Source organism: Pelodiscus sinensis, chromosome 2 (assembly GCF_049634645.1).
Source record: "Pelodiscus sinensis isolate JC-2024 chromosome 2, ASM4963464v1, whole genome shotgun sequence".
Taxonomy (NCBI): Eukaryota; Metazoa; Chordata; order Testudines; family Trionychidae; genus Pelodiscus; species Pelodiscus sinensis.
The window spans coordinates 257,283,675-257,297,929 of NC_134712.1; the positions used below are offsets into that span (position 1 = coordinate 257,283,675).

General features: G+C 49.1%; 1 protein-coding gene across 2 annotated transcripts; it reads right to left on the minus strand.

Annotated features, from left to right (window-relative positions):
- Positions 1–484: 484 nt before the first annotated feature.
- On the minus strand, positions 485–13,936 carry LOC102458463 (E3 ubiquitin-protein ligase TRIM39-like). 2 transcript variants are annotated; one of them, XM_006127786.4, is made up of 8 exons: positions 13,745–13,936; positions 12,239–12,662; positions 9,846–9,932; positions 6,870–7,100; positions 5,583–5,605; positions 4,191–4,306; positions 2,713–2,745; positions 485–1,317 (listed from the first exon to the last, which is right to left on the minus strand). In XM_006127786.4, exons 2-8 carry the CDS (start codon positions 12,656–12,658, stop codon positions 806–808), a joined length of 1,422 nt encoding a protein of 473 aa, XP_006127848.2. In that variant the 5' UTR covers positions 12,659–12,662; positions 13,745–13,936; the 3' UTR covers positions 485–805. The 2 variants fall into 2 exon arrangements, with proteins under 2 accessions (XP_006127848.2, XP_006127847.2); XM_006127785.4 differs by having other exon boundaries at positions 13,539–13,936.
- Between the last annotated feature and the right edge of the window lie 319 nt (positions 13,937–14,255).

The following is a 14,255-nucleotide window of genomic DNA, read 5'->3' on the forward strand; positions in this document are numbered from 1 at the left end:
TAGAGGCTGAGCAGGGGTGGGAAGAGGCGGGACAGCAGTTTAGGGGAAGGGATGGGGGGGCCCTAGAGCTCCCAGCTGCTTCAGGGGGTCGGTCCCACACAGCTCCCAGCCAGTGGTGGGGGACACTAAACCTTTCAGGGCTCAGGCCCAGTCCCATTTTGTCACAGTTACTTTTAGGGTATATCTAGACTGCATCCTTCTGTCGGCAGAGGGATGCAGATTAGGCAGGTCGACATTGCAAATGAGGCAGGGATTTAAATATCCCATGCCTAATTTGCATAAAAATGGCCACTGCGTTTTGCCAAACGCAGCACTTTGTCGGCAAAAAGCGGCAGTCAAGAGAGGGATCTGTCAAGAAAGAAAGCCTTTTTCGACAGATCCTGTAAACCTCCTTGCAAAACTGTAGCCTTGCCTATAGTGGGAAAAGTGCAGATTTGAAAGTGTAGCCATATCTATGCTAGGGTGGCTTTAGCTGACACAGCTGTGTCAGTTACAAATGACACCTAATCGGACTGACATAAGAGTGCTAGCATAGTGAAGCTAAGAAGTTTGTGGAGAAAACCTGACATGGGCACTTAACGGGGCAGTAGAGAACATCCAGCAGACAGCACTGCATTATAGCAATACACAAATGAGATGATCCAGCCCAAGGCTATGGGTAACCAGTACAGATGAACTTACTGCAATGAACAATACAAGTGGGTCATTTCTGAGCATTCAGATAGTTTTCTTTTAATGACGCCTCTCTCTCCAGCTGTGAGCAGGAGTTCTCATGTGAGAGACATTGTAAGAAGCCTGATACCCATCAGGGATACACCTGGATATATGATCCTGGGGACCAGAGCCAAAAGTAAGGGAAGATTTTCTCCTTAAAAGAGGTAGAGAAATTGAAGATTTGGGCCATGCTCTCTGCATTGTAAAAGGTCACCTGACCTTCTTCGTAGTCTAAGTGAATTCGGATCTTCCTGGGCTTCTCATCCAGTGCGAGAAGAGTTGGGGGGAAAGTGAGAGCTGTGTATTGATGATCCCAGTCCAGCCGGATCGCCCAGATTCCTTCTCTCTCAAGACTTAGCGGTCCCTTTCTCTTCACAGTCTCTTTGGCAACCCCCACAGCCCATCCAGTCCCATCTCCCACGTCCAGCTCCCAATAGTGTCTCCCTGTTGTGAATCCCTCGGAGCCCAGGACAGAGGGGCTTGATGTGAACCTCTTGGGATTGTCAGGCACGTCTAGCCGCCCCTCTCCAAGTCTCACATTTTTCCTGTCCTCTGACAGGACGAGGTGGGAATTTGCTGTTTCTGGATCCAGAGTCACATTCACTAGAAAACAAGGCAAAAGGAGAGACACAATCAGAGAAAGGCAGCAGTGGAGCAAATGGGTGAATCTCCTTCCTCCAGAATAAAATGGACCAGGGAGGCAGGAGGAATATTTATGGTTTGAACCACAAACAGAAAAGACTCCTTCTACTGGAGCTAAATCAGGAATAAAACCAAGTGGGTGAAATCAAATCCTGGACCCATTGAAACCAATGGGAGTTTTTGCTACTGACTTCAGCAGAGCTAAGACTTCACCCCACGAATACAAATGTCTTTAGCATCAGCTGATTGTATGTTGGACCATTTCTAGTCCGCTATGGATTAACCTTGTTACTCCAGGACCCAGATACACATGGGAATGGTCTAAATTTCTGTTTCAGCGTTGGCGTGGCAGCAATTGGAAAGAGACACAGGTGCAGTGACCTCCCTGGTCACTTACTCTCATATGCTTTTCTGGAGAAAATCATGTTTTTATGCTGTAATGTTGGAAGCTGTACTAGTGACAGCTCAGTGGAAGCACCATTTTCTTGACCAGCGTGGACAGGGATGTTCATAAGCAGGGGTGTCCCTGCATCCCTGGCTTTCTGGGGGTGGTAATAGAGGGACAAGTTCAAAATCTCAACCTAGATCTAAATTCTGGGGGCTGTAAAGGCCTTAACCAAACCTCTGGCCATTTCACCTTAATCCTATTTCACACTTTTCAGTACACTTACAGTTCCCCAGCCCCGCCTTTAACTCACCACTCCAGCAACAACTAACAGTGTCACTGGACGGCACCTGCATGCCTTCGCACCACTGATGGGATTCATACACCTGGTGGAGACAATCTCTTCTAAGGGGGAAAACCTCAGTTTGGTTTGAATAGCCTCTTCCCCCAGACAATTCAGAGAGCAGAGATGGTCTGAACCAAAATTACGGATTCGAGCATCCTTGAACTTCAAAGGATGTTTAAATTACAAATCTAGTTTGCAATTCAAAAGTGCCAGTGAGGATATGTGCGCTGTTTCTTTAAGACTCCAGTTCAACAAAGTGCTTAAGCAGAAGTGTAAATTCAACCAAGTGCACAGTCCTATTAAAGTGACACGTGTAATTCCTTGCCTTATCTGGGCCAGAAGGGAGAAGCAGAGAAGGATGGAGATGCTTTAGAGCTAATACTCTTCTAAATAAAGTTCCCTGGTCAGTGCTAGAATACAGTAACTTTCTGGTATCCTTTACCGTTGTCACAGGATGGTATTGGACATGTAATGGACCTAATCCAACCCAGATCTGAGCTCTTGCCAGTATGCTGTGGCCGAAGTCCGAGTTTGCAATGAAGAAATACCATTCTAGCTCCTCATTTTAGAAAACCGTTGCCTCTTCTTTGTTCTCAGAAAAAACAAAACAAAACAACCCCCTTACCTTTTTCTTTATCCATCTGAGCTTGCAGATTCTCTAGATGAAGGAAGAAGAGACAGGGATGAGATCTTATGACCTCCGGTTCTCATGGCGTATTCCAGATGAGCTGTTAGTGCCAGATCCTGAGTGTGAAGTCTGATTGTGACATTTTGCACAATCTCAAACCCAGCTAACCTCCCATCAATCACTCAGATTCCAAAATGGCATTGCGCATGCCTCACCTGTGTCACCAGGAGGGACAGATCACGTCAGGCTCTCTCATTCCATTGATATGGAAAAGGGCACAAGCCCTAACCATACCTGGGGCTGCCCGGGGGCCACCCCAAAGATTTGTGGATTTGCAGGATGGAGCCAGATTTTGGAACTTTGTTACATGAAGCCTGGTGTGATACCAGTACCTATGGTCACTCTGGCTAGTGCAACAATGCCTAGTAGGCTATGCACGTGTGTGTGTGTGTCTCTTTTCCTGCTGGTCTTTACACCATTTTGGAAAAACCCTCCCACCACATGTATACCCTATGGGCAGGGCTTGACAATTTAGGTAATCTACTTGCCACGGGCGAGTAGATTATAGCCCGGCACGGCGCCGCAGTGCGATCAGTGCATGCGCGGCGCAGTCTGCGCATGTGCAGCATGCTGAACCACGCGGCTGGCGAGCGGGGCTCATCGTGGCTTGGTGAGCCCTGCCTATGGGTATGTCTACGCTGCATTTCTCTTTCGAGAGAAGAATGCAAATGCAGATGAACGAAATTGCAAATGAATTGCGGATATGAATTTCTCGCGCTTCATTTGCATAATTGCGTCTGGCCGCAATTTCAAAATACCCTATTTCGAAATAAAAAAATGCCGTGTAGAGGCGATAATTTTGAAGGGGTTTCTTTCAAAATAACCGCTTCTACACAGTGTTTTTTATTTTGAAATAGGGTATTTCAAAATAGCGAAGAGAGGTGATTATGCAAATGAAGCACAGGAAATTCAAATCCATGCTTCATTTGCAATTTCCTTCATCTGATTTGCATTCTTCTCTCGAAAGAGGAATGCAATGTAGACACACCCTATGGCTCCCCTCCTCCCAATATCCCCCAACAGCTGTTATATCATGTCCCACAATTGTGGATCCCTTTTTCTTCCCCTTCATGTACCGCAGCCACATTCAGTTCCCAGAATCCATTGCACTGGTCACAGTGAGATTTCAAAGGACTAGAAAGAAGTGCTAAGACATGACAGATTGAATCAAGAACAGACACATTTCTGCACGCGGAGCAGAGATTTTGTAGCCGACGAGGTCAGGAGTAGTGAGGATGAAAGCTAAGGTCCAGTGGGAGACGTGGGGAACGGTAATGGCAAAAACTGAGTGACATGGGAAGGGGACAGAGGCATAGGGGCAAGAGAACATGGAGCAGCACGAACCAGAGAATAGGCAGAAGACAGAACGAGTTCTAGGGGAGACAGGATTGGAAACATCATCCACACTGATTTACCTTTGAACATGGCCAGCACCCCCATTACAAGGTTATTATTTTCCGAAAAGTCACTGACTCTCTTCTTCAGCACAGGAGAAACGGGCTCTGAAGTTGGCGCCTTCACACGCTCGCACCTAGGGAAACACATATATCCTGAGGCCTGGCCTACACCTAAAACTTACCTCACCTACTTTCATTACTCAGAACTGTGAAAATTTTATGGTTTGTGCTATGCAGTTAGGTTGATACAATTAGGTTTTCTTCCATCAACTTCCCATTGTTCCCACCTCTTGAGAGGGGCTGAATTGACTACAGCAATAGAAAACTCCCTTCCCTTCCTGTAGTCAGCGTCTACACTCCAGCAGCGCTGCAGCAGCACTTGTCCTGTAGACACACCCTGAGAGCCTTCACCTAGCTATCGAATCTGGAACTCTCCACCTGGCCAGAAAGAATAAGATCTTCAGCCTGTGAACTGAAGCCCCATCAAAATCCGAACAGGGACAAGTGCTTCTAATCTTGGTAATTCTGGAAATAGGAAGGGCAGCAATTATACAGACTCCCAAGTACAAATTTAAATTGTACAACCACCTGCTGAATTATTAGTGTCATTCTGAATACTGAAGCGTCCAGGCCCTCATTGGGTTGGAAGCAGCACACTCTCCCAGCACGAGAGAATCCCTTTCCTGACGGGTTTACAGTCTATCTAGACAAGACAGAGACACGGGGTGACGGCCCAAAGCCACCCAGCAGTGGCACAGCTAGGAGTAGAACTCAGCTCTCCCAGGGACTGGCTCAGTGCCCTCTACAGGCTGCCCCGACTTGTGACGCTATCCCAATAACCAATCGCATCGCAAGTCGGGGGCATTGTAACTCGAGCCCACATTTACGACAGGTGTCGTGCGCCATCATAGATGTGGGGCCGAGGACGTAAGTCGGGGGATTTCAGCCCCTTCCACACTTATGGAAAAAGTCGCAAGTGCGGGGGGTCGTAAATGGGGCCGTTGTAAAGCGGGGGCCTCCTGTACATTGGGGAGTTAACACCTCATTTTACAAGAGGAGAAAGGGAGGTACATGGAGCAGCCACAATTTTCACAGATTTCAACTGGCTGGAGAGAATTTGCCTGACATCTCTTTCTCACCCAACGCAGAGGGGCAATTGGATTCCTTCTGCATTAGCTTTAGAATGTAAAGCCCTGTCCGCCCCCAAAAGTCTTTTATACACCACAAATTCAAAGTACCAGTCCCACGGCAAACAAAACTCAGCCCCTTTGGACATGTGACAAATACATTAAATACAAAACATTCCCATGGCTGCTGGGAACCTGGGTCTTCAGGACTGGTTTCCAGACTTTTGCCCAGCAAGCCACAGAGGGAGGAGGGAAGGAAAGCGAGAATGAACCCAGAAGGTACCTGCTCAAGGTGCTGCCAACATCCTAGAAGGCAAAGAAAACATGGTCAGTGCATGTTTCACAAAAGAGAGGGTCGATGGCAGCTCCCAGCTGTGCCAATGAGGCTATGCGGGTGAATCCAGCCCAGCATGTCTTCTGCTCTGGGATGCGTCTCTGCAGTCTGAGTTTCACTGGCAGGTCTTCATGTGAGGAAACATTCGATTTCTGGGAGGCTGGGCCTCAATCCTACAATTGACTATGCCTGGGAAGATGCCTACCCATCAGAGGGACTCTAGGAAGGTAAAGGGGTCTGCCTGCAGGAGGATCAGCACCAGAGTCAAGACATAAAAAGGAGGCTTGATTTGATTCCCAAGGGCAACTCCCTCATGTTCTCATCTCCCCAGGAGAAGTCCCACCTCTTTCCCTGCCTTCTCTCACCTCATCAAGGTAAGACTCCTCCAGCTGCTCTAGCCTCTTACAGCAAGTCCTGCCGGATCCTCCACCTCTTCCCCCCCCCCATGCACCAAGAGGCACAGAAGCCTTGTGGTCACTCTCCTCCAGTCATTGTATCCTTTGGTATATATGGTTGTGACTACTTTCTTCCACTATTTGATCTGAGGAAGTGGGTCTGGCCCACGAAAGCTCATCATCTAATAAACCATCTTGTTAGTCTTTAAAGTGCTACACAGTCCTGTATTTTGCTTCAACTACCCCAGACTAACATGGCTACATTTCTATCACTATCCTCCAGTCATGACACTGCTGCGGCCATCTCCCTGCATGCAGCACCTCTGGGCTCCTTCCCAATTCGTCTCCCTGGTCAGCTTCAGATACTGAAGTGCTCTGTATTCTCCCCATAGGGGGACACTGGTCTAGTTGGAAGTGAAGGCCAAAGGACTTCCCCAAAGGCTGGGACCTTTCTTCCACAAATCCCAGCAGCTGGAAACCTTCCCTTCCTGCCTGCCTATGTAGCAACCCTACTGGCTTTCTAGTGCCCAGGTAACATCACAGGTGGGAATTAACTATTGGACACCAGGCACTTTCGGAACCCCCAGAGACTGTTGGCATTTGTCCTCATGGGTAAATTGTTCTTCGTTTTTCTTCAAGATCATTCAGAGGAAGAGGCGGGGCCTCTGTTTACAGATAATCCAGAGATGCACTGACTTGGGCAGTCCCGTGTGTCAGTCTTACGGTCAGTATTTCAGTTATACTGTGAGCTCTGAGCCCTGGACTCCAGTAGCCCACAGCCAGACTCCAAGAGCTCAGGAGTCTTTCTTCCCTGCACAGGGAACACACAATGCAACCTCACCTTAAGGAATTCTGTCGCTGGCTGGGAACATTTCCTTTGTAGCTCACTGATCAGTTCACCGAGTAGTAACGTTTTCTCGCCAACTTTAGTGACATATTCATTCCGCCGCTTTAAAATCGCCTCATCTAGCACTTCCAGCTGTGCCAGAAGGAGGCACTGGTGTTCACTCAGAAACTCATGCAACTGCTCAAATTCAAACAAAATCTTCTGTCTCTCCAATTCAGTCTGTCTCTAGAGGGAACAGATATAAAGCCACGAAGGACAGGTCAGTATTACAGGCAGCGTCCTTGCACTCCCCACACATCCTTGTGTATGTCAATTAGGGATGTGAATCTTTAACCGTAGGGAGGCTTATGGGTTACAGTTAACCCAGGGGTGGGCAATAATTTTTTACTGGAAGCCACTTCAGAAATTTTTGAAGGGGCCCCGGCCACTCTGGAAGGGGCGGGGCCTCAGGCGGAAGGGGCGGGGCCTCAGGCGGAAGGGGCGGGGCCAGGATATTTCCCTGATTCCCCACCCACAGACCATGATTGGTCTGGTGGTGGGGGAGCAAGTGAAGTCTTTGCCCCCCCCCCAGAGGTTTCCCGTAGGCGCCCGTGCCCCTGGCAGTGGGAGGAGACTTCACTCACTCCCTCTTCTGCCCCAGACCAATCAGGGCTTGGGGGCGGGGAAAGCGTGCGAAGTCTCCTCCCGCCCTGGCAGGAGCATGTGGTGCTTCTAAGCGCCACGTGCTCCTGGCAGGGTGGGGGCAGGGCAGAGGAAACTTCATGTGTTTCCCTCTGCCCCCAGATCCTGACTGGCCTGGGGGCAAGGGAGCGGCAGGGCCTCCGCGGGCCGGATCAATCCGCTTGGCGGGCCGAATTCAGCCCACAGAGGCCCTTTTGCCCACTCCTGGTTTAACCAATGGGGGCTGGAGCAGCACCAGCCCCACGGGGCCTGCTGTGGGTGAGCTGCACTCCAGTCTGGATGGAGTAGCCCCAGTCCACAGCAGGCCCGGCCTGGGCGGGCAGGGTCACTCCAGCCTGGCCACAGCTGCCCCACCCATGGCAGGTGGGGGGTCACTCTGGCTGGGCTAGAGCAGACCCCTTCTCCCCCCATATAACCGATTAACTGGTTAAACCCAAGATTTACCGGATTAACTAATGAAAGGGGATTTTACATCCCTGGTGTGAATATGGCACGTGAGACGGAGCTGGGGCTAGGAGAGACCTTACAGTGGGAAAGAAGGACAAAGGAGTCTAGGGGGCAGGAGATGAAGAAGTGGAGTAAATCGTAAATGAGTCGATGGAGAAGACAACAGGAAGGATGGTGCAAAAGCCCTGGGCACTGAGGGAGGAGGGTTGATGACGAGAGGACTTGGTGAGTGTTGCTTAAGGAGATGATGCGGTAGCTGGACAGACGAAACAGGGGAGCCGAGACATTAAGGAGGAGGGAGGGATAGCTCAGTGGTTTGAGCATTGGCCTGCTAAACCCACAGTTGTGAGTTCAATCCTTGCAGAGGCCATTTGGGGCAAAAATTCATCAGGGATGGTACTTGGTCCTGCTGAGAAGGCAGGGGACTGGACTCAATGACCTTTCAAGGTCCCTTCCAGCTCTAGGAGATAGGCATCTCCATTATTAAAGTAAGGTCAAGTGAGTGGCCAATTTGTCATGAGGGAGCCTCGAAACAGGGATGAAGGTCAAATGAGGAGGGGGAAGCTGAGACGTTGGGCTGCACATCAGTGTGGAAGCTGAAGTCCCCAAGAAGGAGGGTGGGTATTGTGAAGAGAGGACGAGCCAGCACTCAGAGTTGAAGACAGACAGGGAGGCATCGGGGGCAGGGGCTAAGAGTAGAAGAGACCACCATGCGGAGAGGGGGGATGTTTATCGAAGTGGTGTCAAAGGGGCAACATGATTTTATGTGGGTGCCAGGAGATGAAGAAGTCATGGCAAACTGACCTGGAGAAGAGTGAACTTTCCAGGGGGATCAAGAGAAGGAGAAGAGGGAGGCTGTGAATGGGGGCTGGGACTTGAAAGAGGATCCAGAGGGGCAGACGTGGTGACGGGTGTAGCTGTGGGAGGAGGGGCGCACGGAGATTGAAAGACGACCAAGGTAATGGCAGATGTCACCAGAGGGGAGGAAGAAGCAGTGGAGAGGGCAAGGGGGTTATGAGAGGGGAGTGTGGTAGGAAGGAAGTGGGGGTAAAAGAGAACTAGCAGCAGAAAGTGGAAGTTAAAAGGGATATAGAGAGAGTGGAGGAAGGAGGAGAGGAGGGAAAGAATAACAGATACATCAGTAGAAGATCAAGATCAGCTGGGAACTGATCTGCTAACCAGAACAAGAATACAGCTGTAACAAATTCTATTCTCAATGAATAGTTCCCAGCTCCCTGTGCCGGCAGAGTGGCATGTTACAATGGGGTGTAGTCTGCATTGTCTGCTCTTGAAAACAGCCAAGTGCACACAGTGCCCATATTACAGCAATGTGACTAAGGCCTTGTCTCTAAGAAGAGTAAGTACACTCTTCTTAGCTCGGCTGTAAATCTGCTAACCTGTTGCACATTAATTGGCCATGTGGAGCCTGCTACCCTGCCCTAGAGTTCTCTAGCATACTCTTTGAAATGGCAGGGCACTGGTAGTGTTGTCATGTCATGGTGTAAACCCACTTGTTCGGCAAACAGCTTGTAAGCTGCGGCGGATATAGGGCAGGGCGAGCGGGGTGGCTGCTCCGGGCCCCGCGCTCAGGGGTGGACTGGCTGGCGGGATACCGCACTTTAAATTCCCCGGTGCTGCGCACTGCACGGTGGAGGAGCGCATGTGCAGCGTGCTGAAACACCATGCCACACAGGTGAGAGAGGAGATGCCTGGTGAGAGGGGCCCCGCGAAATTGCGCTACCCTGGGCCCTGCAAAAATCTCATCCACCCCTGTCTGTAAGGGGTCTAGTACTGCATTGATGAGGCACATATACCCCAGTAAATAGACAGGTAGGTAGATACCAGCAGTGCGTCGCTTTGCTCTTCTCCGCGTGGTTTAAATTTTCCTCTCTCTGTTTGTAAGAAACACAAACTGCTCTGAAGCTTTTCCTGGAAAGCAAGAGGGATTTGGTAATCTCGGTGTTTTAGTTCAGACAATACACAGCAGTACTATGTTTTTCACTATGTCAGACGTGGACATTTTCAAAGCTCTCGTAGGAAGTGACAGCAGCAGCTCTACAGTTAAGGATAGCTCCCCGTTATAAGTCCAGTTTTCAAGCCCACCTTTAACTTCCCCCCAAAGAAGCCAATTTTGCATGCTGCTGTTCATTCTTAGCAACACTTTTTCTGTTAAATCTAGTAGAACTCAGGCAAAGAGTTTTAGTTTTAGAAGCCAAGGTGTTAGTTAATTTGTTGAAAAAAATCCTTTTTAAAATGGTTTGACGTGGGAATCCCACAGATGTTTTGTTGATCTTACTGAGACGTACCTTCTGGTATTTGGGGGCTGAGTTAGTGGGAAGGGGTTTAAAAGATATAAATGCTAGGGGTGTTAGATATCGTGAAATGGAATAGTTGTGTCACTGCATGAATTCTTAGCGGTGACACAACTATTCGATAGTCCCCGGGGGAAAGGATGGCAGCCAGTGTGCTCCCAGCCCCACTCCTGGGGAACCCTCATCTGCGAGGGAAACCAATTATTAAAAATCAGCTTCCTGTGCAAACAGTCTGCCTGCCACCCTGCACGGCTGCCTCTGATTCAGAGGCAGCAGCGTGGGGAGGTGGCAGCCACTGTCTGCAGGGGGGTCTAAGCTCCCACGGACAGGGACTGCTGCTGCAGACCAGCCTCTGTCTGCAGTGAGCCTGGACCGCCACGGATAGAGGCTGTTTCGCAGAAGCCTCTCCCGCACTCTCCCCCCATGTCGCTGCTTCTATCAGCCATAGGGGGACAGCACTGGCTCCTGCATGCTCCCCATCATTGCCTCTGTAGGAGGCAGCAGGGGAGGAGCAGGCAGGTCTGCGGGAGCTGATATGCACGCATGTGCAGGGAGGGGGGCAGGCGGAACCAGTGCTCATGGGGAACCTGTTTAAAGCCAGCTCCTCATGGGCACTGGCTCCTGTTCCCCCACCCTTCTGCCTCTGATACAGAGGCAGCGGAGAGGGGAGTGAATGTAGTTGACAAGATTAATCGATAAGCCCGGGTTTATCGGTTATTCGCTGAGTTGACTACACGTTGACATCCCTAATAAATGCTTGTTTTTACATTAATACAATGAAGCGATACATTTATTGGCAAGTAAAAATTCATCATACTCTGGTGAGCCATATAGTCTGGCAGAAGTTTGCAAGAGAGTTAGTAGGAGATGTTTTTAAAAAATTGCAATGAGTTGTTACTAAAGTTTGAATTCCAGATAATTAACCCAGTGTTATCTACTGTTATTCCCTTTGTCGGGAATGTTTGTAGACCAGCTACAGTTTTAACTTGCATGGTATGACAGAAAGGCTGTGTCTACACCGGCCCCTTCTTCGGAAGAGGCATGCTAATTTCTAACTTTGGAATAGGGAAATCCGCGGGGGATTTAAATATCCCCCGCGGGATTTAAATAAACATGGCCACCGCTTTTTTTCCAGCTTGGGGAAAAGAGCGTCCAGACTTTCAAGTAGGAATAAGAGATCCTCCGGAATAGGGCTTTATTCCGGAGGATCGCGCCAGTCTGGATGCTCTTTTCCGGCTTTTCCCCAAGCCGGAAAAAAAGCGGCGGCCATGTTTATTTAAATCCCGCGGGGGATATTTAAATCCCCCGCGCATTTCTCTATTCCAAAGTTAGAAATTAGCATGCCTCTTCCGAAGAAGGGGCCAGTCTAGACGTAGCCCAAGTGAAGGAGGAATGTGGCATTACTGAAGCATCTTCATGGCTTAACAACCAGTTATTTTGAGGTAGAAGAGCCTGAGAGTATAATACATAAAATCACAATAAATAAGAATACTTAGCTCTTATGTGCATGTCCTGCTTGGTAGGTAAATTCCATTGAAATATACTTTCATACTTCTAAGTCCTAACAAAGGGTTTTTTGCGAATTTCCCTAAGTTATACTACAGTATATGGATAGCACATTTCACCTAAAGGACTCCACCCGCCCAACAGCACTTACAGTTTACAAACCAGCCCAAGAGCCACAATGAGTCAGACTTAAGCCAGACCTTCAGTGAGCTAGACCCCGACTGGTTTGCTCATACCTGGCTCATTTCTGTTCTGATCTCTCCCCTGGCTTCTTAGAATCTGACCTTCCCCGGCCTGGCTTGCTTACTAGAATCCCATTCTGCTCCCATACAATTCAATGGCAAAACTTCCATTGACGGGGACTGAGTCCCTAGCTAGACAGCTTCTCCATACAAGCACTACATAGCGATTTCCTACCTTGTAGGCCTGGGCAGCTTCCTCTATTGGAGCCACAGTGTGATCCCTGTGAGTCTGGGACTCCCGGCACACCAGACAGATCGGCCTCTGGTCTTGTTCACAGAAGAGTTTCAAAGATTCTTTGTGCTCCTCACACACAATTTCTTCTGCTTTCTTTGCCGCTTCCAAACCAAGCTGCACCGCTATTTCTACCATGTTTGCCAGCTGCCTGTTGGGCCTGAAATTTCTTGGCTGGATAGTCTTCCTGCACTGAGGACACGAGAGCTTCCCCGCTGATTCCTTGCAGTATTCTCTGATACATGCCCCACAGAAATTGTGGCTGCACTCTGTGATCACGGGATCTTTAAAAGAGTCCAGGCAAATGGGACAAGTGGCTTCATTTTGGAGATCTTCCGTCAGATTCACAGCAGCCTGAGCCATGAGCCTTTCAAGAAACAGAAGCAAACTTAAGTTTCACTTTCGTTTGCTTAGCCATGGGCGTGGCCTCCCTCTTCCCCTGGCTTTATGCCCAGAAACTCCTTGGTCCGCAAAGCTGCTGAATCAGTGACTCACTCCCTGTAGCAGGGATACTAACAAATCCAAGCAGTGCAGGACCCAAACTAGCAATCAGCATGATGCAAAAGAGTCCCACAGTCAGACAAGGGAAATGTTCTTGTACTGCTTAGCTATTGTTTTTATACAATGCCCAGGACACCTTACAAAGCCATCAGTTTATCTAGCAGGGAACTACTGGCATGTTTAGGATCGCAACCCATCTCACAAAATCAAGAATGTCATCATGTTGGAAACGTTTGTAACCCCCTTTTTCCTCCCTGGGTTACTGGGGAGCAGGTCACACTCACAGGTGTGCCGGGGCGCCTGGTGTTTTAACCCAAAAGGAGATCCTGAGCACCCCAGGTGATGGTGTTTAGTTGGGGAAAGCCTTAACCACCCCCTTGCTGCAGTCCCTTGCTCATAATGAATGTACAATGGCAGTGCCTCCACCTGGCTGGCCTTGTACACACACTGGTGCCTTGAGAGCCTCCAGGAACATACTCATTCCAGCTATCAACTGGATCTAATTCTAGAACAACTACTACAAATCATAGCCATCTAATAGATTACATTAAAATAAACAATCTTTACTTTACTTAAATAAACAGGGTCTAACAGATTAACAATAAACAGCATTAACAAACACATGCACCTGACGAAGTGGGTCTTTGCCCACGAAAGCTTATGCTCCTACACTTCAGTTAGTCTATAAGGTGCCACAGGACTCCTTGCATTAACAAAGTGCACAACAATAATTGGAACTTACATATCTAGCAGTGATCCTGCCAATACTGATCCCACCCCGGAGCGTGCACACCCCTGCACTCAGAGTCCAGACTCTGGCTTGCGTGGGTGTGCTTGAAGAACTGCAGCTGTAGTGGAAGTTCTCTGCAGGCAGTGTGTATCAGGCTCCAAGCTAGGCAGCAGCTCTGTCCCAGGCAGCACTCTTCCCAAAAAGGCCCAGTCACTTACAGCCTCGTGCTGTGCCTATCAGAAGCAGCCTGCTAGATCCCAGCTCCAAAGGCCTCCAGTCCCAGTCTGCAGCTGCATCCAACAGCCCCTGCACTGGATCAAACTCCTCCACAGCAGCCTGGCTCCCCTTCTCTTCCACAATCCAGTCCCAGACTGCTAGGCCTCTCTTCTCAGGCACATGGAGAGCCTCTGATCTCCCACACAAGAGTCCTTCCTTCCTGTTTTTCCCAAGGGCTCATGGGAATTGTAGTCTGGACTGCAGCACACAGGGTCTTTCCAGAAAAAACAGAGGCCCCTTTAGTAAGGGGACTACACGTTCATGAAAAAGCCCAGTTAGAAGGACTGAGTCATGTTTCAATATCAGTGTATCTACATCCTGTTCTGTATCAAATACAGTAATTCCTCATTTAACACGATAGATCTGTTTCAGAAAATGATCGTGTTAAGTGAAAACGTGTTCTGCGGGGTCAATTTTCCCATTGAAAATAATGGAAAAGGTGGGGGTTGCGTT